General features: G+C 43.0%; 1 protein-coding gene across 3 annotated transcripts in view; it reads right to left on the bottom strand.

Annotated features, from left to right (window-relative positions):
• Positions 1-4,304: 4,304 nt before the first annotated feature.
• The window catches only part of LOC117046421 (potassium voltage-gated channel subfamily KQT member 1-like), a 293,603-nt gene continuing 271,105 nt past the window's right edge, over positions 4,305-26,802 (bottom strand). For all 3 annotated transcript variants that reach the window (XM_033148232.1, XM_033148231.1, XM_033148233.1), the window contains one exon: positions 4,305-6,637. In XM_033148232.1, the coding sequence (XP_033004123.1) occupies positions 6,479-6,637 (159 nt within the window). In that variant the 3' untranslated portion in view covers positions 4,305-6,478. The remainder of the gene's footprint in view (positions 6,638-26,802) is intronic.

Below are 26,802 nucleotides of genomic sequence, written 5' to 3'. Positions count from 1 at the left end.
GCGCCAGATGGTCCAAGATACCCCAGATAAAGACCTATATGAATACACTAGCTGACCCGGCCACGTGATGCTGTGGCTTATTTGGTGAAATGGGAAAGGAGAATATAAAAGAGAAAGCACATGGTTCTGCACAGCTTTTCTTGCTTCTCTAGTATCGTAGTTTCTGAGCTCATTTCCCCTGGCTGTCTCTATGGCACGTCTCGACCGTCTCGTGACTCTCCCCAATCTCAACCAGTATGTGATCGGTCAGAAACATCCAAATTTTATGATTTTATATATATAGATAGGACGTCCGTATTTTCACAGAAGGATCTGGTCACAGACACCCCTGCCCCACGTGCCCTGCCAGCCCTCCTGGCCCCTTGCCGGCTCTCCCTTCTTGTCTCCCCTTTTCTATCCTTTCCTTTCATTTCCCCGTCACCCACTGTCAAGGGAGATGAACTGCCCGACGGCCGACGACCCTCCATCGCTGTTCTCCACGAACTGCACCTCGGAGATGATGATGTTGTCCTCGAGGACGGAGCCAATGGCTGTGCAAACCGTGTCTCCGTGGGCTGAGTCCACCTCAATCTCTGAGCTGCCACACGCGGCACACACCCGCCCGTCAGGGCCGCCGCCCGGCATCTTCAGACGGGAGGGGCAGTAGGGAGGGAGGCTCCCCTCAGGCCCAAGGAAAAACCTCGCTGTTGCCGCCTCTGCCCGGCCGACTGTCCATGTGTGCTCTCTCTCTCTCTCTCTTGCAGGCACACGTTCTCTCTCTCCTCACGGGCCTCGGCCGGCTCCCCTCGCCAGCTCCACCTCAGTCTGCAAACCCCACTCCTCCTTTGGAGGCCTGCGAGGCCTAGTCGCCTCCCCTTGCCAGGAACGGGCGAGCCGAGTGCTCACTTGGCCGAGGGGACGCGTTTGGCTCCAGGCCGCTGGACGCCCTGCAGCCTAGGCTCTCCTGCGGGTCTTCGCGGGCCCTCTCGCCTCAGGCAGGGCAGTGGGAAGTAGAGATGGCTTTTCCCATCCTCGTGGCTCTCGAGGTGCGAGAAGGAGGAGGAATAGGGGGAGGGTTGTGGTGACGTAGGAAGAGGAGGGGGGCCGAGACGGGTATGGTGTGGTGTTTAACATCCACTGGGGGGCGCTATTTTTTGCACAAAAACCACATTTTTACCTGTCAAAGGTGTGGTATTTGTACAATCTAATTACATATGATCACTCCCATATGGCCATTGAACGTTGTGTCCAAATTTGAACGGAATCGGTCAAGCGGTTACGGAGAAAACCAATCGTTAACAAACATCCAACTTGAATGATTTTAGATAGATAGATAGATAGATAGGCTACTTTCTGTAATCTACCCCCCATTCTTTAACCCAAATCTAATTCCAACCCCCCTCTTCCCCCACCCACCACACTCGAGTTCAGTGCAATTTAAGATTTGATAGACAATACAGGGTGAGAGATACAGGGCAACCCAGATGAGCTTGCAGGGAATCATCCTATAAAGTAGATAAGCAAGATGCTAGCTTAAAACAATTACATTAAAGGGGGAGTTGGGAAACCCTATCAAAAGAAAACGCATCACCTCATATGTAAACACCATGAAAGCACACATTGCCTTCCTACAAGAAGTGCACAACCCACCCAAAGGAAGCAAACTCCTGCTTCAGTCAACACTTCAGGGTTGCACCTGGCTCAGGTACGGTTTCCCCGTTGTTTAAACCAATTCATGAACCAAGAACTTGGTTCTAATAATTGACCACTAATAATGAACCATATGTTGTGGATATTACTGCACATTTATTATGCTATTTTTGTGATATACAAATGACATGAGAAAACTTGGTATACGTATTTATATAACATTATTCTTGTTTATAAAACCCAATAAAAAGTTATTTAAAAAAGATGCATGGTTTACTCTAGGGAAAATATTGGGCTAAATGCTTATTATTTTACAAGAATAATTTGTATTTTATTATATGTATTGTACTATCGTTTTACTGGAATATATGTATTGTAAGCTACTGTGAGAACCCACTGGGTTAGGTGGCATAGTATTTTATCTTAAGGAAAGTACATAAATGTATCTGAGGCCATGCTAGGAATAGGTTTTGTGAGGCATGAAACTGCACATAGAGGAAACGAAACATTTGAGGCAAAAGTCTGCCTTAGACACTCTTTCTTCAAATGAGGGTTGCTTCATTAAAATGGAGAGGAAACCCTCACAACCTTGATTGAAGAGACATTAATCATAGAGTGCAAAATCCGATATAAAGGATCAGCATTAATCACAGGGCACAGAGCCCTCTTTTGCTTTTAAAGCTTAAAATGAACTTTGATTCATGCCCCACCAGGCCCCTCCAAAAGAAGAGATCAAATGACATCAGAAGATGTTAAACTTCCATCCAGTCTGCCCCCTCTGAAGGACTACGGAAAGACGGCAGACACCACTCTGCTCTCGACAGTGACTCAGGAGCCATAATTAACCATAATAAAGACCAATATGGCATAATGGGTATTTTGGCAAATAAGCTTGTTTTAGATAAGATGGCAATTTGGCTCTTTTAAGTCTTATGAGACTGTTTACCACATGGTTGAGAAAGCTCATCACACCAGTAGCAGCTAGAATGCAAGCATAGTTTAAGGTTGAGTGTTCCCTTGAGGGTTGAAGGGGTGTATTCTGTGGGAAATAGGGCAACACGAAGTAAAGTACAACTTCAGGCATAAACTGGAATAGTGCAGTGGCAAACAGTGCAAGAGATGAGCCAGGAAATCCTGAGTTCAAATTTAACCTCAGCCTTGAGCTTGTCCCTCCCAGCCCTTCCCCAGTCTGCAATGGGGGACAATAAGATTGTTTCATGTTATGGAGCATTTTAAAAAATTACTGAGGCAATTCTTAGGATAATGTATAGGACGAGAACTTCCTGTGTGCTGTATACATCCTCGATATCATTTTAATTATTACAGTATGGACACTTGACCTTCACATGAAGCTTATTTTGTACATCATAAATTGGACTAGACTTAGGCCCCATCTGCACTATACATTTAAAGCATCACCATTGTCACTTTAAGGCAGTCATTACTTTTTTAAGGGGCGATAACATTAAAAAACCGCAGTTCCCCTCACAGAGCTATAATTCCTCAGAGTCCCCTGCAAAGAGGGACTGAATGTTAACCCAGCCTGGGAACTGTGAGAGGAAATGGGAGTTTCTGAGGCTCATCTGACATCAACAAGAAGCTGAGCCTTCAGGATTATTGGCCCAATAATTCCTGTGAAATGCTCTTCCAATAGAGATTTGTGCTGACTTTCACGCATTTGCAGAAGACTTTTATTTGCCACCAGGCTTATGCAGACAATTAAGAAAAACACACCTGCTAATGGCCAATTAATGATGTTTTAATTATTATGTTGTTCTTACCATATTTTACAGGTTTTAACAGCTTTGATTTTTTTTTTATGAATCGCAGTATGCAGGTATTTTTTTCTAAAGAATAAGCAGGAGCCCTCAAATAGGCGTCACATGTTGCTTATAAGCATAATTCAGTGGCAAGAGCACTCAAGGAGGGTCCCAAGCAGGGTCAGCACTGGCACCAACTCCAGGAAGCTCCAGGTGCCTGGACACCCACAAACCTTTTGCTGTGGGTGCCCATAGGTGCCTGGCCTCTGCCCCCTGCCCCAGTGTGTGGCCCCCTGTCATGGCAACAACTGGACCAGGGACTGAGTGCCAGAGGTAAGGTGGTGGGGGCAGGTGGGGGTGAGGAGGCCCTGGTCCAGCTGCCGCCACAGTGCCGGAGCCATTCTGTCATGACATGACATATGTGATGTCATCACGTCACATCGTGACATCACTACGGAACAGCATGCTCCAACGTTGGCCCTTGAGGGTCCGTGAAGAGTATGGCTCGAGGAGTGTGGGGATGTAGCTTGGGGAGCATTCTGAAGTCCAGATGGAGAGGCCGTGGTGGCCACATTTGACTCTAGGCCTGAGGTTCCTCACCCCGCTGTGGGATTTTTCACACATGTGCATGCATGTCACATTGCTTTGCTACACTGGATTATTCCACCCTTGACAAACAGCAACTGTATGGGTGAACTGAGTCCATTGGAAAGCATTGTACTTGAGCCAATGTGATTGTTCTATCTAAGATGGAGTCACATCTGTGAGGAGACATTTACACATGCAAGCCATCTTTTCATGTTGCAATCATGCTACCGGTAACTAGCTGGAGAATTCCAAGAGAAACTGTATGCCAAAAGGAATGTCTAAAGAGGCTTTAATAAACGCGAACTCTTTCCAATTGGTTCATTTGAATTCTTTTCTGAAGTACAAGATACTTTATTACATAGGCAATGTACAGATCATGGACATTTCAAAGAGACGGTACTTTAGTATTCAATAAACAATCAAAGTTACATTAAAAGTGCCATAATTTTTCATATGTACAAAACTCGTTTATTTGCATAACAGCTAGTGTCCATCTGCATCATGTCCATTCAAAAAAATTAACATGTTTATTGCATTATACAGCAATACTGCCAGAGATGACTTAGTGGTGCTTCATTTAAATAGCTGGTTGGTTCATAATAAGACCTCACTCCTCTGACTTAACAGTGGATGAGGGAGTTGACCTGGCCTGTATGACTGAGACCTGGGTAGATGAGTTGGGTGGAGTGGACCAGACTCAGCTTTGTCCACCTGGGCAAATGACCTTAAAGGAATCTATCTCTGAGCTATGGGCCCTCCTCCTCCCAAAGCAAAAAATAAATGAATCTCCATATCCACAATATAAGTTTCATACATTGTTGCTGAATGTATGAAAAGCAATGGCTTCAATGTGCCTGTGACAATCAAGCCAATTTCCCGTGGAATGTGCAACAACAAGGGTGTAGACCTGTGTTGCTTTATGATGTATAAATAATGCACTTGCAATACATTACAGTGATTCAGATCTGTACTGCTGCCTGAACATTTGAATGGGCAACACAACTACAATTTGGATCTACTCAGGTTTGAATTTCACTGCTGATTTTTTAAAAATGGAGGAACATAATGGGCAAATGGCTGAAACATGAGGTCAATTGTATAGGCAATGATCTGTCCTTTGAATGAAAAACATGAAGGACAAGTTTGGATACTAGTGTGAATGCAATATGCAAAAATAATTCAATATTGTCTTTTGAATGTGGAATGAGATGCACAGTTGTGAATAATATGCAGAGGAAGCAGAATAATAATTTGGATCCACTTTACAAAAATCATGTGATACCAGATGGTAGAAAGGCAGAAACATCGGCAGAAAGAAAATGTCAGGTTTTCCATACCCTCAGTCTCACTTATGAAGCTGCCCAGAGCGGCTGGGGAAACCCAGCCAGATGGGCGGGGTACAAATAAATTATTATTATTATTATTATTATGAATGAAATTTAACTTTATAAATGGGCATTTGTGCAGCTTACAGGTATTAAAATATTTGTATTCAAAATACTATTGCTCTTCATTTCAACCTGTTTCTGTCTCATTGCAAACACTGTTTCCTAATAATAGCACAGGTTCTTCCTTCAGTTCCCTTGATGTGTTACACAGTTTTCCTCGGTGACACAGAGTATGGCTGTCAATAATTTGCTAATCAAAAGGTTGAAAATATAAATTTATGGTGTTTTCCACTCCTCCACCATGTGGAAAACAGAAATTTTCCACAAAGGAGAATATTTATCTCACTGAAAACTAACTGGAAAACTCAAAACTATGAAAGGTAGTGGGAAAATTAAAGGGGAATTCACACCACTACTGTCCTTGGGTAGTCATGCCTTATTACACATGTGTATGGTTCAACACATTTTATACATATATCCTGAAAAATCTGGTGTCTTGTGATGAGGTAATGTCTTAACCATTCACTAGATTAGGATCCTTTGCTTGAAAACTGTAGCAGAGTTATCTCGCTACTAGAAAACAAGGTTTGTCAACCCAGGGCTTTGTTTGAGCCAGGGCTTGCCTATGGCATGTTTTCAATGTTGTGGGTCAACTTTGGAATACACATGAACAGATGAAACTGCCTCTGAGCAAGTACAGAGTGCATTTCCCTCATCAGTGAGTGCTAATGTCCTCAGCCGGATAACAAGAGGAAGAATGTCCAGATCAGAAGATGGTTTCCAGACAAGCCTTGACATCTCTTTTTGTAGGAATGAACTCATTCTAACATACAGAGTTGACTAATCTTATTTCTTGGTGAAGCCTCTCTCTCAAACAAGTTTCTTACCTCTGTTCCTGCTGAGTGTCACCACTTCCTGTTGGTTCCATTTGATGAAATGAAGGAAGACAGGATGAGGAAGGTGTTAGGTTTAAAAGGGCCTGTGGGAAGGTGCCTTGTGTCTTACTCTTTCTGTTCATGGATCCATTTAATCAGTTGCAAACTTGGGTCTCAACACCAACTACAGCTATTTATGAAAGAATGAGAAAGATGGTGCAATACTGTTGAGTTGTTTTCACATCTTGCGGCTCAGCGGAGGAGAGCCTGACGAAGACCGCAACCGCCTAGCTCTTGGTGTAGCTGAGGGTGGTGTCCAGTCTGCTGATGGCTGCTTGCTAAATTGAGCCTCAAGAGCATTCAGGATGTCATTCAGCTTTTGGTCGATCTGTGTGACCTGTTGTGAAACCAGAAAGTATATAGTTTACCACATATGCAGTTGTGGGCTATGATTATACTACAGTTCAGCTGTAATGTTGTTTTTATCCCCAAATCCTTCGAATTGTAGATTGGTTAGGGCACTCAAAATCTGTACTTTGCATTAGCATAGGTTGTAGTGTACATATTGCCTTAGTTGTAACCAGCAAAATGTACTTTCTAGGGCAGCACAAGTAAGAACTCAGAGATGAGACATTTTAATAGGTGGGACTGCAAATCATGAGCATACATCTTTATTCTTGAGGGTTTTTGCTTTGTTACTGCTATAGCGAAATTAAAAACCCTTTTAACAATGAATGGCAGCAAATTATACTTCATTTGGCATTGCAAAAGACTTCTACAATAAGACATTGGTGTGATATGTATTTATTTAAATGTAATAAATCAATTTTAAAAATCAGATGATTAACAAGCTAAACAATGGTTGACAGCACACCAATATTTTCAAAAGAACACTTGGTAGCTAATTTCTTACATACACCCAGTCAAGTAAGATAAGATTTCTTTATTGTCATTGTACAAGTACAATTGAATGCCATCCCATAAAACCAAAACAAAGCCAAAACAAAAAAACACAATTTCAGCCACACATACACATACATACATACATACCCATCACAACTCTCCAAGGTTATATTATCTGGTTACAGCAGCATCACAGCAAATTTTAATCTGATGAGGTCACACAGAGTTCATAAAAAGAACTACTGGTTTTGTAGCCACTGCATGTGGCTGACATCACACTAGGACTCTTAATTGGTAGGCACCCCATGTGTGTGACGTGTCTGCACAGATGGGCCCCCATCACAAAAACTCACAGGGAGAGCTTCACTGCAGCTGCTTCCTCTTGGTGTTACCTCACATGGTTGCAATATGTGTGAATTAGTGCTTAACCAGTTTTGTAAAACAATTTTTTTTAGTAAAAATTGAAAGCCCCCTCCCTCTTTTGACAATCATTATTATTCTTAAAAGTTAAATTCTTAAAATTTATTCTGATTCTCTATGATTGTCATGTGAGCAGACTAAGAAGTATAGCCCTCCCTCTGTTGAACCAAATTTGCTTATAGAATGAAATAAAATTAAAAGTTATGGTAGCAGGGACATACACTGATTTGTTCTATGGCCCTGTAATGTCATCATATCAGCACCACTGATGTGTTGAGATCACTCAGTGAAGAATTATGCAGAGGAGAAATGGTCACCACAAAGAGAGGAGAGACAATTGACTATAAACAGCTGTGAAAAACCATGGGAGTGTGAATAGTTTTTTTTCTGTGGTGTGTGCGGTGTTTATTATTATTATTATTATTATTATTATTATTATTATTATTATTATTATTGAATTTATATACCATCCTATATCTGCAGGTCTCAGGGTGGTTCACAGGAAAAAAAATCAGAATATAAAACCACAAAATAATCAAAATAAAAACAATCACAACCCAAATAACCCCCAACACATTTTGAAAGGGTGTAGGATGTCAATCAACTCGGCTAAAACAGTTAAAACACTAAAAAAAATAAGTTCTTTTTTAAAAAACAACAATTTAGTCACCCCAAATCACTACCTTTGAAGCAAAAACATATGGAGAACATCTGGAACCAACAGGCCACAGTGATGTTTGAATAGAAAAGACTCCTGTTGCCGGTGGGGGTGGGGTACTCACATACGGGCCACCGCCATGCAGAAGAGCACCATGGTATTGCAGTTCCCATGTGGCTGAGTGTGCTGATGCGTAAAAAATGCCCTCACTTCGGCCACACGTGGCTCATATGCAAAAGCTGCATGGGGCAGCTCCACAGACTAGCACAACAACCCTATACATGTTTCCTCAGAAGCAACTCTCAGGTTATCACAAGTTTTAGGGCCAAAGGAAACATCTGAAATGGGTCATTTGCTGTTGCATCTTTTCTCCCAATAAAAGGAAAGCCCTGCTGTACCTATACCTCCCTGTCTCCCCTCTCACACAGAATTTCTGTTCTTCGTTTCCAACTGACCTGCAGCATTCCATGATTGTTGAGCACAATCATTTCTCACCAAATTGGTTTTGGGGACATTAGCACTTTCATTTAAAAATATTTTGTAAATCTTGGGGTTTCCTTGACCATGCTGGCACCTCCCCTGTTGTTTCCCAGTGACTGTTTTGGGTCTGATCCTATCAGCTCTCAATATTTGTGTTCAATATTGGAGGAAGTGACACACTTGCATTAACTCAACACAACAGTCCTGTATCAGCATTCCCATTCTGCAGGTTCTCTGCTGGTGACATAAGGAAAGAGAGAGACTTGCCCAAGACGGCCCAAGTCCGTTCTGCTACACGTTACCTCTTTACACCCTCCAGCTTTATGCAATTCTGTTGAGTAGCTCAATAGTTCTCAGCTCCTATCACAGTGCTTCCCACTTTGTTTTCCTGCCCATGGCAGTGACATCAATACAAGGACCTGGAGCAACACCTGGCAGGGGTCAAGGCAGTGGCCTCCAAGTAACTCACCCCTGAGATGGCCATGGGGTCTACACTGCATGATGCTTACACAGCTGTGCAGGGCATGAGAACATAAAACAGGGGAGACAAAGGCCAAGGGTTGACACTTCACAAACATATTCAGGGTCAGCCTAACTTGGACCAAGTGACAGCCCATGCAAGCACAGAAGCTTTGAATCCTGGGCTGAATCCTTTCTTACTGTAGCAGAGCTTATCTAACAACAGCTTGCTCAGAAAAAAAAACAGTGGCAGCTCAATATACACTTGTTTCCTGTATATAAAAATTAGCCCATCAGGGAGGAGACACCTGAGCATGCCATCTTCTCCAGAAATATAGCCAAATAGTTAGGACTGATGTCCCTTTAATAGCAATTTATTCTAGGTAGGGCTACCTCACCACATCCCTCATAGCTAATCCTTTCAGAGAGCACGTGGGGTGGCATTTTTCTTGTTGTTTTGCAGAGAAAAGAACATCAGAGCATCAGACAAATCTGCTGGATCGGGCCAGTGGCCCATCCAGCCCATGTTCTCGCCAACAGATGCCGGAGGGAAACCTGAAAGCAGGGCCTGAGCAGAAGAGGAAGGGTTTCCAGCACCTGGTTCAGAAGCACTGCTGCCTCCATTGTTGGCTAGGAGCTTTCAATAGCCCTCTCCTCCTCTATGAATTTGTCTAATCTTCTTTTAAAGTAATCTATGCTGGTGGCCTCCTGTGGAAGTGAGTTTCATAGTTTTAAATATGTAATTTCTTTTCTCTGTCCTGAATCTTCCAGCATCCAGCCTCATTGCATGTCCATGAGTTCTAGTGTTGTGAGAAAGGGAGAAAAACTTTCCTCTATCCACTCTCCCTGCCTTGCCTATTTTTACAAACTTCTATTATGTCATCTCTTCCTTGCCTTTTCCTTAAACTAAAAAGTCCAAAACGCTGCTTGCTACCTTTTCTTCACAGGGGAGTTGCTCCATCCCCTTGATTCAAGGACCAATGTCGGATAAGATTGAAAAATGAAACAATGCAAAGAGTAATGGAGACAGAGATAATGACATATTTTGCTGAATAGCAAGCTAACTGCAAGTCTGGAATGAGAATTTAAAGGATTGAGCAACATGGATTGCTCCTCTCTTTAAAAAAAATAGAAAAGGCCACACCGCCTCTTGAAAAGCTTGTTTAGCTTCCACCAGTCCTGACTGACTCAACACAATATTTACGAAATGATCACACTATGGGTGTAGCCAGGATTTTCGTTAGGGGGCAGGCCTTTGTGGGGGGGCAGAACTTTAGATTTGTATTGATTTGTATTGATGGGGGGGCAACTGCCTCCCCCCTTGGCTATGCCCATGGATCGCACAGACCCAAAATTAAAACACAGCCACTTGTTCAAATGGCACAACATTAAAAGCACTAAATGTGGAGAAATGGGATCAGACAGACTGAAAATAGTTCATAGCCCTCCCAAATGTTTCAGAAAACCTTTCCTGAGATTCCCCTCCAAGTGTGAAGTTGGATTCTCTTTGAATTGTATGTTTCAGTGTTCTAACGATTTAATTGCATGTTATTTCCCCCTGAAGGGAAACAGATTTAAAAAAAAATCTATTTAAACAACAGGTTAGCAACAGAACTAAGGGTTTCACAAACTTGGCACAGTCCATATGAGAAGTGAATCACATTTTTGAGCTGGGCAGTGGCAAATGGTAGTCTCTGGATCTGGTGGGGCAGCTTATGGCCAAGGAGGTCATGAAGTTCACATGGATGGGGCCAAGTAGTTATGGTTTTCTTCCTATCCTCACCCTTGCAAATGTGTAGACACAAAAGCATTGCAGCTGTGTAAGTATTTAGCCCATAACAAAACTGCAAATGGCTAACCTTGGTTTAGAAGGCATCCCTGTTGTCACATTTTCTAGTGTGGGTTAATGTCATAATGTACCCATTATGCAGAAGCAAGCCCCACTAAATTCCAAGGGGGTGGCTCCCAGCAGAGGCGGAGCTAGCTGCTCCGGCACCCGGGGAGGGGGGCAAGCCACGTGTGGGGGCGGGGCTCATCGCACGCAAAGAGTGCTGCCCTCGGCAAGCATCCAGGGGAGGGGCTGCCCGCGGTGAGCGTCCCAGGGGGGTGCCGCTGCAATAGCACCCGCCGCAATATCACCGCCCCTCAGGGATGACACCCGGGGCAGACCGCACCCACCACACACCCCTTCCTCTGCCAGTGGCTCCCAGATAGGACTGGAGCCTGAACTGGTTAATCTTTAAGGTGCCACACAGAACTGTTTACAAGACTCACCCCGAACTTTCTGGCCTATGGAAAAAGATTGTCCCACCACTCCAAATTATTCACTTCAGTGCCTTCTTTCCAGAATGGGGAGGGACCTTAAATTGACTAGGGTGTAGGAAACCAGAGTTAAAATCAGCACTCATCTATGAAGCTTCCTAGGTGACCTTGGGCTATTCATTGTCGGTCTATGTCAGTGGGGGCGAACCTATGGCACGTGTGCCAGACTTGACACGCAGAGCCCTCGCTGCTGGCATGCACCCCCCCATTTGTTCCCCCCCCCCCACAGCTTGCGTCCGCTGTTAAAAGCCGGAACCTTTTTTTCTTTCTTGTTTCTTTCCTTTTTCTTTGCTGTTAGCCGGAGTCAGTGGCTGTTTCTGATTGGGCGTAACAGCGGTCTTTTTTAACCCTTATTGTGCTGGTTTTTTGGCGCTTTGGCAGACGATGATGTTGGTGTGCACGTTAGTTCCACCGAAGGTATTAGTCATCATTTATTTCTGTTCTCTCCCCCCCCAAAAGCTCAACAACTTTGGTGAGCCCCCCCCCCCAAAAAAAACTCAACGAAAAGCTCAACAACTCTGGACACTTTGCGATAAATAAGTGGGTTTTGGTTTGCAGTTTGGGCACTCAGTTTGTAAAAGGCTGGCTGCCACTGGTCTATGTCTTAGGGTTGTGAGGATCGAACAAGGAGAAACATGAATGCCACCTTAGGTTCCTAGCAGATAGAAGTGAAATGTTTTAGTTGAAGGAGATAGGTTCCAGAAATTTAGAAGAAATTACAAAATCACCAGCAACGCAAACAAAATTGCCTGAGCAGCAAGAAGGAGGCTTGGGAAGGGGCCAAGCGCTCTCAGGTCCACAGATGCTGCAGAATTAGTACCGGTATCAGTAAGAAGAGCACCAAGTGTAATAGTCGCCTAACAGAACCTTACATAAATGAAGGAAAATGAGGCTCCCTTACTTTAACGGGATCAACACAGAGTTCCTGGTCATGGGAAGACACAAGAACATGAACAAGCCAGGTTTTTTTTTTTAGTTTCATGGCTACTGTACGCTGCAATCCTAACCATGTCTACTCGGAAATAAGTCCTACTGAATTCAGTGGCGCTTGCTCCTGAGTTTACTCGGGAGGAGACTTTGCTTAGGTGACCCCCCCCCCCAATAATTTCCATAACAGTAACTAAGGTTAATTTATTAACTGCCTTTATAGGACTTCCCCAAACAGGAGTTCTCTGGGTGTCTCCCAAAGCAAAACAAAGCAGTTTAAACTGTAGACTAGAATAAAAAAACAATATGGAAGAGTCCCTATTTTCCTGGGACAATCCAGGAATTACGAAAGCAATCCCAGCTTTTGATTTGATTCTGGAATGTCCCTACCAGTGCCACTGCCACTGAGCTCTGGGAGGAGGAGGAGGAGGAGGAGGAGGAGGAAGAGCTGGGGCTTGCCCTGGGCAGCAGGAATCCTGGCAGCCAGGAGGGAGCACCTCATTGTCTCTCCATGGCGGCTGCTGCTGGCCTCCTCCATTGGGCAGCTCGTGGCAGCTGCTGGAGAATGGGGGAGGAGGAGGAGGAGAGGCTGCCACCACCAAGGCCCAGCCCTGCATGACATGCCAGCTCTGATGGGGAAGCAGAGCAGAGTGCAAAGAAGTATTGGGTTTTTAATTGAATGCTTTGTGTGTCCACATCCAATTTTGCCCCTTTATTTATTATTGCCTCTCTAAAAAATTTAATTGGTGTTTTCCCCCCCTTTTATAAATCTACCAATAAAATAAAATAAAACTGGGATTAAGGGGTTTTCTCAGATTAGTGGAGGGCATGTGTGCTGGTGGTGAAAATGCTCTGTGGGGGGTGGGGAATGACAAACAATGGAGGGTAACGGAGGGTCATTTGAGGGGGAGTGAGAAATGTCCCTATTTTCATCTGACGGATGTTGCAGGGTATGCATGTGGTACCCTGTACTTTAGTTATTTAAAGAAAAAGAGAGAGATGGGTTGAGCTGTCAGTTAAGGCGGTGATGTCTACATTGTAGGCCATCTATAAAGTTTTCGTTGTCTGGGCACATGAAATAAAGAAATGTCACCTGCCACAGTACCTAAGAAGCTGGTTGTTAGGGTTGGTGATCTGGAGAAGAAATAGGAATTGGCCAGGTCAAGATTTAAGCCAGGGAGTTAAGCCAGGGTGAAGATTTTTATAGAGCCAAGTGGAACCACACTGACCTTTCTGAAGTTGGAGCTGCAATAATGTTCCTCTTGTCATTTGTATTTGTGGTGCTGAAACAGCAGAAAACAGGCTGTCCCCTGACAAATTGTCATGGCGATTATTGAGAGTAAGATTATTGGTCTAACTGTTCAAACCTGGCCCTAGATTTAGACTGTGGCATTTTACACTGGTTCAACTATGTCACATAATTAACATAACTGGCAACGTTATTGGAACCAACAATGATTAAAATGAAGGGGAATTTCAATAGAGAGTTCTTTTAAAATTATATTGAACTCTAAAGACACATAATTCATTTCCATATAGGGACGGAACAAACCAGCAATCCATGTGACTATCTTGTTTTGGTTTCCCATTCATTTTTGTTTATTTTCATTCCACCAAACTTATCTATGAAACTCCATCATTTCCCTGTCCTCCCTTCCTTTATTCCAAACATACCCACCCATTCTTAGGTTAGGTGTTAGAACCTTTGTGACCTGGAACATACAAACTTTTACTTTGAAAACAGTTTCATTTGTTTTGGTTTCCATCGACCTTTCCTGTTTAAATTAACAAAAATCCTGTTTCCTCCTCCTCATATTTTACTATTTATTATTAGGGGGTAAATGGAGGAGGGAAGAGAGAGAAGACAGAACTCTGCTTGGGTCTAAATGATAATTTTTCATGATAAATTAATGCATGCACTTGTAGGTTTTGGAATTACAAATGCATTGGTTGTGCTCAATTACAGAAGGATTCCCAGAATCAAGGGTTCGTAGCATGTTTCCAAATTTCAATAAAAGTATGGTTGTTACCTGACTAAAGAAGCCTTGTTTATCAATCCTATATGCTTTAGTTGACAAAATAACTAATGGGACCCACATATCTTTGCACACACATAAAACAGTAGCCTTGGTAAACTGGTTGTCTGTATTGTCTTAAATTTGCGATATATCCATGGAGGCAGAAGACAGGCAAAGTCCTCTGAGCTTGTGTCAGATTAGTTGGAAAATAGCTTGGTTTATCTCTGAGGTAATCCAGATTCAGAAACATGTCACCCACCCCAAACTTCTCCCATCTTCTTTCTTGCCCTATTTATTAGGCTTCTGTAGCAGCTCCCAAACAGCAAGTGGGCATAGGAAAGCGAGGGATATATCATTCCCCTCACTTCTCTTGGACAGGCCAAAGTGACCACTGGAAAATGTGGTACTTAATAAATATGTTTGCTTTTCCAAGTTCTCCTGCAATGTCAGTGGTCTTTCTTCAGTTTTACATGGCCAGATGTGTGTGTCACAGAAGACACCTTCGTGGAAGAGGCATTCATTTCTGTGTAATAACAGGGAATGCCTATTCTAAAAAAACAAAGTATTTTTTTTTAAAAAAAAACCTGACATTCAATTAATTGTGGGCTCTTTTAATCAATTAACTGCAGTCAAAAACAAAAGGCCTATACATTTATGTATAGGGATGTGGGTGGCACTGTAGTCTAAACCACAGAGCCTAGGGCTAGCTGATCAGAAGGTCGGTGGTTCGAATCCCCACGACGGGGTGAGCTCCTGTTGCTCTGTCCCTGCTCCTGCCCACCTAGCAGTTTGAAAGCATGTCAAAGTGCAAGTAGATAAATAGGTACCGCTCCGGCAGGAAGGTAAATGGCGTTTCCGTGCGCTGCTCTGGTTCACCAGAAGCGGCTTAGTCATGCTTGGCACATGACCTGGAAGCTGTCTGCGGACAAACGCTGGCTCCCTCGGCCTGTAGAGCGAGATGAACGTGTAACCCCAGTCATCCGCAACTGGACCTAACGGTCATGGGTACCTTTACCTTTACATTTACATAAGCCAGAAATTATTTTTTGTTTACCTACCTCAGATAATTTCTCTCCCCGTCTGTACTGGGAAACAATCTCCTGAACTTGGACATTTTTTGAGAGAAGAAAGAAAGACAGGGAAAAATATTTGAAGAGGCAATCCTACAAGGAGCTCATCAATGATCTTCCTGTTTGGGATCTGGGAAGCAGTTCCACTTAAAGAGGTCATTGAAGAGTATGGCACTACCTTCTTTCTTAATGGGAGGTGCTCAAGAATCTAGAATGCCTTCTGGAAAGCAGGAAAGGTCAGATGCAGAAAGAAACAGCATTTTTTCCTTTCTTTTCATTTCAGAAAAAATTAGCGTCAGCTATTGGTTTGGAAAACATCCCTCCTGAGGTGTTTAAATCAAATGACCAATGGTGGGCCATCTTTCTGGCCAAACTTTTTACGGCAATAAACAACACATGTAAAATTCCAGAAAACTGGAAACTAAGTTTGGTAGCACCTATCTACAAGAAGGGAGATATCCAAGATCCAGCAAACTATCGCCCTGTAAGTCTCCTGGACATCGCATACAAACTTTATACCCGCTACCTACTAAATAAGTTGGTGGACTGGGCGGACCACTCTAACCTGTTCAACCAGGAACAGGCAGGATTTAGAAAGGGACACAATACGATAGGTCATTGCATGGTACTACAGACCCTGATAGCTAAATATTCAAAAGCGCATAAGAGCAGACTCTTTGTGGCTTTTGTAGACTTGACATCCGCCTTTGACTCAATCTGTAGAGATAGTCTATGGAAAAAATTATATGAAACAGATATTGATAGACGACTTTTAAAAATTCTCAGAGAGCTACACACAGATACCACAGTTAAAATCAGAACTAGGCCATCGGGAAATCTTACTGACCCTCTGCCATTGGAGAAAGGGGTCAAACAGGGATGCCTGCTAGCCCCATTTCTTTTTAACTTTTATATAAACGACATTGTCCAGCACATGGCAAAGTACAAGTCATCGGCTCCAGCCCTCGAAGGCAAACATCTGAATATATTGTTATATGCTGATGACATGGCTATAATGGCACTCAGCCGAAGAGGCTTACGCAGCATGTTGGAGGGGATTGCAGCCTACTGTTCTCATAACTCACTAAAGATAAACTACGACAAAACAAAAATTGTGGTGTTCACTAGAGCTCGCCACTCTTTTAGATGGTCTTTAGATGAACATGTAATTGAACAGTGCCCTTTTTTTAAATATCTGGGTGTTACATTCCAGGCTACATCTAGTTGGCTAGCCCACTTTAAGGCTGTAACCCTCCTAACACGAAGAACAATTGGTGTCCTGCTTAGCTTCTTCCATACCCGGGGAGGACAATTGGTGATCCCGGCACTAAGAGCTTTTGTTGGGAAAGCTATTCCCCAGATGTTATATGGGGTAGAACTCTGGGGGTGGAACCAGAGGCTGTTGGAACGGCTTGAAATTTTGCAAAATTACTATCTCAAGAGGATCCTAGGCCTTCCTCAAGGAACTCCGGCAGCTTACTTGAGAGTGGAGGTAGGATTACCTTCTGTGTCTGCCAGGGCCCACTTGAGATTCTTACGTTTTTACATCAACCTTGCAAACACCTCGAACACCTTACTGGCCAAACAAGCCTTTGTATCTCTTCAAAAGAACACCACTTGGCGTCAAAACCTATCTGATATCCTGGTTAGATACACCCTACCGGAGTTTAATACACTCAAACTGTGGAGCCCGGACAAAGTTCGGGAATGGATCCTGGAGAGAGACGCCCTGTTAGACATCACAAAAATACAGAACCCAGGGTCCTCCCACTGGTTTCCCCGACTGAAAACAGTCAAAACCTGCGCCAATTACTTGGCGAATATCACCGATCCCACACTTCGGAGAGCTTTCACCATGGCCCGTTTTCAAACTATCCCTACGGCCTATCTGTCAGGCAGATATGCAAAAATCCCGGTAGAGCACCGTTTATGTCCTTGCCACATGAGAACCAAAGAGGACCTCACGCATTACTTGTTGTACTGTCCCATCTACTCGGCCTTCAGGGATGCGATCTTACAAACTATTCCCAAGTCAATAGTCAACTCTGAGGACCAAGTAAAGTTTCTGCTGGTGGACGCTGACCCACGGATTACCCATGTGGTAGCGGTTTTCATGGCGAGGGCTATGAAAACCAGGGTGGGGTTCCTGAATGAGGTAGTGAAGGCCCTCCCATCGCTCTCCTAACCTGTTGAATCCTCTTTCCTGTATGGGGGGGTGTGTTGGGTTTCATTTTTTGCTTCTTTGTTTTTTGTTTGGTCTTGTTTTGTCCCCTTTGCTGCGACAGCGCGGCACAGGCTTTTAAAATTTTAAACCTATTTTAATAATTTTATTGTTTACCCTTTTAATGGTGTTTTGTGTAAAGGCATGGACCTCACAAACCTAATAAATGATTCTGATTGGTTTGGAAAACACTGTGCTAGAGTAGGCATTGAACACCCAGCCGCCACATCCTGTTTGACTCTTAAGTGATGACCAGCTTGTCCTCTTGGCTCAGTAAAGTGGGAGTAGAAAATGCTTTCTTACAATAAGATGGTGGCAGATTTAATTAATACTTGAAAAGTTTGTGAAGGGACCTGAGATGAAAATTATACTGAGGTGTGAAGTGTTTCAGTCATCAAAAAAAATTACACAATGTTTAAAAATTGCAGTTGTTACAACACACTACTGTTTGCTTAGTACCTACAGGACCTTGGGGGCACAGGTGCTTTTAGAGACTGGCATAACAACTCATTTTGCGGCTGCATCTGCCTCTTTCCCCCAAAGCCTTCCTTTATAATTAAATAGTTTGTTTGCTGATTTTATCTTTACTTAAACAATGCGCTCAAGAACTTAAAATCAGCTTTGTGAGAGGTTGCTACATGAAAACAAAGACCACCACAGCCAACCACAAATGAACAACCACACCCTAAGCCAACCCCAACCTCTCTCACCACCAAAGGAACACAAGCAAACAACAGAGAACCTGCACAAGCAATGCTGACACCAAACCCCACACATATTAAGTAAAATAGAAACATCGCCACCCGACCCCACCCGCACCCATCTCCCCCCCCTTCCACCTCTTTACCCCGTTTCTTCCTAATGTCTCAGCAAATGAAACTGATTTGTAAAAATGATACATGGAAAAAATATGAGAAACATTGCACATACTTTTATAAATCAAGAAATATTTAATAAAAATACATTTTAAAAAGATTTAGAATTAGCAACAGCTCAGACTTTTTCAGATGTTATTTTTTTGTGGAGAATTAAAGCACGTATGGGACAATCTCACACATGCAAGCAAACACACACATGTTGGGGCATCTCTCAAACACACTCGTGAAACACACAGCACCAGCTCTTTCACATGCATATGCAACTCTTTTAGGTCTGCCATGGCAGGGGAAGCAGCGGCTAGAGGAGGAACTGATATGCTGCATCCAGAATTCATTTTAAAAAATTCTCTACTAGCCCTTGTAGATAAGTCTCTATGAACAGGATGGTAAAAAGAGGAAATATGACCAAAAAAACCGCTGAAATTTGCATATGCTAGTGTGTGTGTGTGTGTGTGTGTGTGTGTGTGTGTGTATGGATTCGGCTCCTAGCACACAATGCTCTTGCTGCTCCCTTATTAGTCTGAGTAGTTCCTTCAATTAAATAATTTTTAATATAATTTTATTTTTTATTTTCACATTTTACAAATATTTTTTTAAAAACATAATCTTTACAAATCCAATGTACTTTCCCTTTGACTTCCCTCCCCTTCTTTCCATGATTATTTATTTTATATCTTTTTATTACTGCATATCCAATTAAAGTCTACTTACTAATTTTCCCTTATCATAGAATCCTAGAGTTGGAAGAGACCCCAAGGGCCATCCAGTCCAACCCCCTGCCAAGCAGGAAACATCATCAAAGCATTCCTGACAGATGGCTGTCAAGCCTCCGCTTCAAGACCTCCAAAGAAGGAGACTCCACCACACTCCTTGGTAGCAAATTCCACTGCCGAACAGCTCTTACTGTCAGGAAGTTCTTCCTAATGTTTAGGTGGAATCTTCTTTCTTATAGTTTGAATCCATTGCCCCGTGTCCGTTTCTCTGGAGCAGCAGAAAACAACCTTTCACCCTCCTCTATATGACATCCTTTTATATATTTGAACATGGCTATCAGATCACCCCTTAACCTTCTCTTCTCCAGGCTAAACATACCCAGCTCCCTAAGCCGTTCCTCATAAGGCATCGTTTCCAGGCCTTGGACCATTTTGGTTGCCCTCCTCTGGACACGTTCCAGCTTGTCAGTATCTTTCTTGAACTGTGGTGCCCAGAACTGGACACAGTATTCCTGGTGAGGTCTGACCAGTGGTACTATTACGGTACTTCCCTTGATCTAGATGCTATACTCCTATTGATGCAGCCCAGAATTGCATTGGCTTTTTTAGCTGCTGCATCACACTGTTGACTCATGTCAAGTTTATGGTCTACCAAGACTCCTAGATCCTTTTCACATGTTCCCCCTAGTTAACTTACTGCACGTATGAGTCCTGCTAATGTTTTAATTTGTTTACAGTGTACCTTCAAATAAGTAATAAATTTTCCCCACTCTGTTTTAAAAAGTATTTAATCTTAGTTTCTTATTTTTCCGGTAAGTTTTGCCATTTCTGCGTACTCCATTAGTTTTAGTTGCCAATCTTCCTTTGTCAGAACTTTTTTTTCCTTCACCAATTATACCTAAAAGAAAAGCTTCTGCTTTTTCACAAAAGCTATTATTCCCCCCCCCAACTCATTATAAATCATTTCTCAGAAAGCTCTTGCTATCTTGCATGACCACCATATATGGAAGAAAGTACCTTCTTTCCCTTTACATTCCCAGCAGGTCCGATTCTGACTTCTAGATTTTTGCCAATTTACTAGGAGTCAGATACCATCTCTACATCAATTAAATAATTAACTAAATAGGTGTAATAGAGGACAAGCTTCCCATCACTTTCAATCTTTCCTGCAAGATGCAGCCCTGGGTCAGTGCAGATGTGTTCTGATGTGCACTCTCAGTGAGGCCCAAGAGGCCTACGTAAAATGAATGTGTGCCCTAGAGCAGTGTTCCCCAACCTTGGGCCTCCAGCTGTTTTTGGACTACAGCTCCCATAATCCCTAGCTAGCAAGGCCAGTGGTCAGGGATGATGGGAGTTGTAGGCCAAAAACAGCTGGCGGCCCAAGGTTGGGGAACACTGCCCTAGAGAATGGACTACTAGAGCAATATGCAAGGGACTCATGGCAGAGGCGGATTTAGTGCAGTGTGACTGGTTCCGTTGCCCTGGGCTCAGAGCTGTAACTATGATTTAGAATGGAGCGTGAGAGGCAGGGAGTGCTGGATTTTGGAGTTGCACCGCTGAAAGTTGAGACCCCAAGGTCTGCCATTGTAAGTGAAGAATTCTGTGGCTGACTAGCTGATGTAGAAAGTTTCTTCAAGGTTGATCATTTCCAAAACCACTGCAATAAGGTCATGCCTATACTGCAAACTAACAAACAACAATCATTCCCTTTTCTTCACAGAATACTTGTTTTGGAAAAATGACTGAGTGGGCAGGAGATTTAACCAATAGAGAGGACTTGCAATCAGTGGTTTAGGATAATATTAGTACTACCAAGAATAATAGAAACTATTTAGTTTTTCAGTGTTACATATCAGTTTGACGCGGTTAGTATAATACTCCTGATATTTCAGTTTGCTTTCACAGAAGATCTTTATCAATTTACATACATATATCCATTAGGATATCTTGGCCAGATTTTCCATCATGTGCACTGCCGAATTAATCATTAACAATCAAAATACAAGGATAGTGTAACAAAATGCAGTGATACAACTTTGGGTTGCATGAAAGATCAGACCTATTTAATCAGTTATTCATTTGCCCTTTCTATTCCTTCTAAGCAAAAGGAAGTTGTGCAGCTTTAGCACTATAAAATTCCAGTGGTTACTGATTGTTTGTTATTTAAATGCATTTCCATAATCCAAAATAAATTTCAGGTCTGTTTGTAGGCATACAAGACAGACATAGGGAAAATCAAATGTGCAGGAAACCTTCTATGGCATAGATAGAAGCTAAAGCAGTGTGCTCCTAGGAACCCCCCTTTCTATTATAGATTCTCCTTACTTATGAATCTGCAACTCATTCATCTCCTCTAGATGGACATGTGGATGGATTGTCCTGGTTCATTAGTAGCTCAGTCCAATTATTCCAGCAAACCTGAACTCATATATGATGTCAAACAGCATCAGAATGATTTAGTAACATCATGGTTTTTTCCCCTTTCAAGTTGTTAAGTCACTAGTTCTGAAGACAGGATTTGCTGTCTGTTGCACTAAGATGATTTGCTTTCAAATCTTGAACTTCTTTTTTGGTTACAAAGGCTTCACAAATAATTGTCCATTGATATATTATTCTAGTCATGCATAATTTTTTTTTATAAAAAAAAACTTAGTTAAAAATGAATCTTTGTCGGGATTTTAAAGAAGATATTCTGCAAATAATGTAATACTGCTATTAGAAAAAAAGAGTCAAGGGAGAAATGTTCTGCCTTAATATGTCAGACTCATTATAAATAACGGTAATAATGTTCATCATCATATAACCATAAGCAAAAAAGGGGAGGTCCTTGTCCTCAGGACCATCTGATGTACCTGTATACTGTGTGGCCTGGGAAGGGAAACCTGGGAACAGCAGTGGGCCCATCTGGCTGTGCCCTCCTTTCCTCCTCCTGGAATGTTCCACTTTTCCTTAGGACGTCCCTATTTTCATTCGAGAAATGTTGGAGGGTATGGAGTTATGTGACCCCTGAGCAAAGGAGATAAGTAACTGTACAACCTTTAAAAGACATCTAAAGGCAGCCCTGCGTAGGGAAGATTTTTTAATGTTTGATTGTGTTTTTATATATGTTGGAAGCCTCACAGAGTGGCTGGGGCAGCCCAGTCAGATGGGCGGGGTATCATCATCACCATCATCACCATCATCACTGAATAGGACATCCCTATTTCCATCAGAGAAATGTAGGAGACTATGCAATAACCTTCCTTGGGTCTCTTGAAGCCTCTCTGAGTAGTGTGGTTTTGTGGCTTCTGAGCACATGAGTGTTTAAAATAAGCAGAGACCACACAGGTTTAAGAAATAAAAAGTTTACCAAGCAAAAATATAGAATTTTAAGAAAGGAATATTGTACGTAAAAGTTACAGAAAGCCAGTATAATCCCCAACTGAGCAAGATAGCAAAATAGTTTTAAAGACCACCCACTTCCCCTGAACTTAAGCAGCCCTGTCCTGACCAGACTCTCAGGAGAGTCCTACTCTTCAGTAGCAGCCCTCTCTTCTGGGTTTGCCTCTCTCCCAAGCATGCAAAGCTTTTCCTTATCACACTGTGTGTCCACCTCCAGATTAGCTACCTTTAGCTATAGAATAGGCCATGGGTAGGCAAACTAAGGCCCGGGGGCCGGATCAGGCCCAATCGCCTTCTAAATCCGACCTGCGGATGGTCTGGGAATCAGCATGTTTTTACATGAGCAGAATGTGTGCTTTTATTTAAAATGCATCTCTGGGTTATTTGTGGGGCATAGAAATTCATTCATCCCCCCCAAAAAATATAGTCCAGCCCCCCACAAGGTCTGAGAGACAGTGGACCGGCCCCCTGCTGAAAAAGTTTGTTGACCCCTGGATTAGGCCCACCTGCCTTGTGCCAATCTCCCAACAGGTTACAGGTTCCATGAAGTTTTGAGTCTTTCATTTTCCTGCCCTCAGGCAAGAGATGTGTCATCTCTCGCATACACAACAACGACATACTGCCTTCTCATTTGTGCCTCAGGGTGTAGCTGGTGAACCCTGTAATTCCCAAGAAAGATACAGTATGCATTCCCATGAAATACACAACCGTCCATGCAAGTAAGGTTCACAAAATCAATCCAGGACATCAAACTGGTTACAGTGGACCTTCAAGTGTTCTAGCTTTTGTATCCCATAGCGTATCCCATAATGAGGGAAAGAAGAAAGCTCAAGACTATTGCTTGTCAGTAACAACTTCTACATAGAATGAATCCATGATCCTTCATTCTGGCTCCAGTTCTTTGACTGCATGGCAATCTTGTTTTCATAGTTGGTGGAAAATATATAAACTCCTCTCACTGCTTCCTACTTTCCTATAAAAAACAGAAATCACACCCCTAGCATCCAATGTATTGACACACAGAAGTTTCTTTTTAAACCAGTCAACATCCAAGGGATCACACAAAAGCAATGTAAAAGTTGCTACAGCAGTGTACACACAGTGGAGAGGAATCCCTTTGAGTTCCTCATTTCCCCAGCCTTCTTTGAAAAACAAAACAAGGGGGAGGAGAGGGGAGAGTTGAAAGCTGGCTTAATTATGAAAACGAGCCCTCCAGACACTAAACAAAACAAAACTGGCTCAAGCTGCCCACTTCTCTGTGCCAATCGGTTTAAACCAGTGCTTTTTTTCTGGGGAGACGTAGGGGTACGCATACCCCTAAACATTTTGTGAATCTAAGTTTGGCCTCATTAAGGGCAGTATTTCAATGTGAGTAGGAAAATAGGAGTACCCCTAAACATTTTTTATAGAAAAAAGCACTGGTTTAAACTCACCTTGCATGGCCATCCAAGTTGACTGTCCATGGGCCAATTTTGCAATCTGAAATGCCAGCCCTGTGTTGATTCTTGTGGTAAACAACTCAGCCTGTGTGCTTCCCCAAATGCTTATGCATTTAAGAAACTAGTGTACACTTGGGCTGCTTTGTGCATACACAGGAAACAACACAGGAGGCATCCACTTCTGAATCCTAAACTCTTACATTTTACAGGACTAAGTACCAGTATATAGATATTACGCAAGATCATGTTTTACAGACAAGTTGTAAACAAAACCAAAAGTGGCAACTGAAATAACTGAGAGTTGCCACCTGCCACCTCACCCTTCTCCATGGCAGGCCAACCCCTGCCTGCCTGGCAACCCCTGCCCTCTCTAAACTCGTGTACCCACAGGGTTGTTTTGAGGATAAAATAAGCTAAGTTTCATCAGAAAAGGCATGACATAAATGTGACCATCCGTAAATACTACTAAGGGTCTTGCTCTTTTATATACCGTATTGGCCCAAATATAAGCCGCACCTGCAAATAAGCCGCACCTTTAAAATCTGGGGGAGGGGGAAAAGGCAATTCCCGAATATAAGCTGCTCCCTTAAAATTGGGTTACAGGCTGAAAATCACTGCTGTTGGTAGAATTGTAACTCTGAGCCCATTTAAGCCTTTGATCTTGCAAGCCCGCAAAAGTTACCACAGAATCGCTAAAATCACAAATCGCTGTTCAATTGCTACAATTTTGCAGGCACTCACACCCATAAATGGCAAATGAACAGTCTCAAGCTCGCAAATTGGCAATGAAACATTTTTTGTTCCATTTTACTGTATGTATGTTTCAGCAGTGATATTGTAAAAACCAATTTTTGCAAGGTCGTGAATTTAAGCCGCACTTTAACTTTTCAAGGTCGGAATTTGGAAAAAAAGTGTGGCTTATATTCAGGCCAATATAGTAATAGGAACTTCTGTTTATCCTCCTCTTCAGTGAAATAAAGGTTATTAGAGTGGCTTACATATGGCAACGATAAAGGGAAATGATTGCTGTTGTGAATGAGTGGAAGGGATCTGCTTACCTGGGAATAAGTCCCCCTGAACTCAACCGTGGCTTCCTGGTTTTGAGCAGACTTGAATAGGATTGCTCTTTAAGACTTAAGTCTATATATACTGTAAAATCAAGTGGCAAAGCTGTTCATATAAAACTTCATGTTGCTGTGGGAAAAAAGGTCTGGATGTTTGCAAGCTTCTTCTGTGAAGGGTAGATTGAATCAACACTCTAGCTGCCCATTATAGAACCATAGCATTGTACAGTTGGAAGGGACCCCAAGGGTCATCTAGTCCAACCCCCTGCAATGCAGGAATCTCAGCTAAAGCATCCATGACAGATGGGCATCCAACCTGTGCTTTAAAAGCTCCAATGAAGGAGAGTCCACCACCTCCCGAGGGAGTCCATTCCACTGTCAAAAAGCTCTTACCACCAGAAAGTTCTTCCTGATCTTGAGTCAGACTCTCCTTTCTTGTAAACTGAAGCCACTGACACTGAATCCTTCAAGCACCTGGAATCTGTATCAGTGGAGAGATTATGCGACTGTGCAAGCCAGCTCCGTCCCTTCTACCCCTGACCTTCCCATGTTGAGCAGGAAAGGTCTAAAGGAGGGAGGCGGCTAAAGTCTCATTCCTCAGCTACTGCTTCCTCCATCTTCCTCTCCATCAAAGCTGGACAACTGGGAGACAAATAGCAACCCTCAGTGGGGCCTCTTAGGTGTGATATGGACCTCAGAGCAAACAGATGTATTCTTATCTATGGCAAAGAGGGAATTTTCAATAGAGCCTCATTCTTTCTGGCTTTCTTTCCTGGTTGTGCATTATAGATATTGCCATTGGTTCCACACCATGCCTTTCTGTTCTCCCCTATACCTTCTTGTCAAATGTGTACAAATGTAAGCTGTCATATGTTGGATAAGCCTCTCAGAAAAGGCCTCAGTTTCTATGAGGTTTCTTCTTCACCTTCCCCCAAAGTGAGAAGGATAAACAATAGAAATGCTTATTTGAAACTGAACTAGTGTGTGTGAATCCGTACACTGCAAAGACTGGAAAGTTATCAAACCAATGGAAAGCATTTAGCCTTTTCACTTCCCTTCCCCCAACAATTGCTTTAAAATGGAGAACTGCCCAGAATCTCCGATTACCCCCTGCAGACCCAAGTGCTGCCACTGAGGGGTTTGCTGAAGAGTGGGGGGGGGGGAGAGCTGAGGGGAGTTTAATTGAGGGGGGGCACTGTGTGCAGGCAGGCCCTGACAGGATCTGTCAGCCCAGCCATTTATCACTGCCAGGAACTGGAGGAGGCAGGGTTAATCCTGGCTACGAATAACAACACCCCTCTGCATTTCACTCTTTCTGCTTCCCCCCTTCTCTGCTTCCTCCCTCCCGCACACCCTTTGGATTTAAGGCAGCCTTCTCTTCAGCCTTTGAGCAACATGCAAATGGCTTATACTGTTAAGATAATGTGCTGCATTTATCACCACTTGGGTTGCACAGAGAGATGGGGAAGGAGCAAAGCCTACCCTCCCTACCCTAGACTGCCCTCCTTAATCCCCCACTACCCTATTTCTTCCTATTCAGCTCCCTAACTTAAACTAGATTCCCACTGTTATTTTTGTTTTGAGGAGGGAGGGAGCTCTTGTGTACATT

The sequence above is a fragment of the Lacerta agilis genome, chromosome 5 (genome assembly GCF_009819535.1).
Source record: "Lacerta agilis isolate rLacAgi1 chromosome 5, rLacAgi1.pri, whole genome shotgun sequence".
In the NCBI taxonomy this organism is placed as follows: Eukaryota; Metazoa; Chordata; class Lepidosauria; order Squamata; family Lacertidae; genus Lacerta; species Lacerta agilis.
This window is presented reverse-complemented; position numbering and strand designations above follow the sequence as displayed.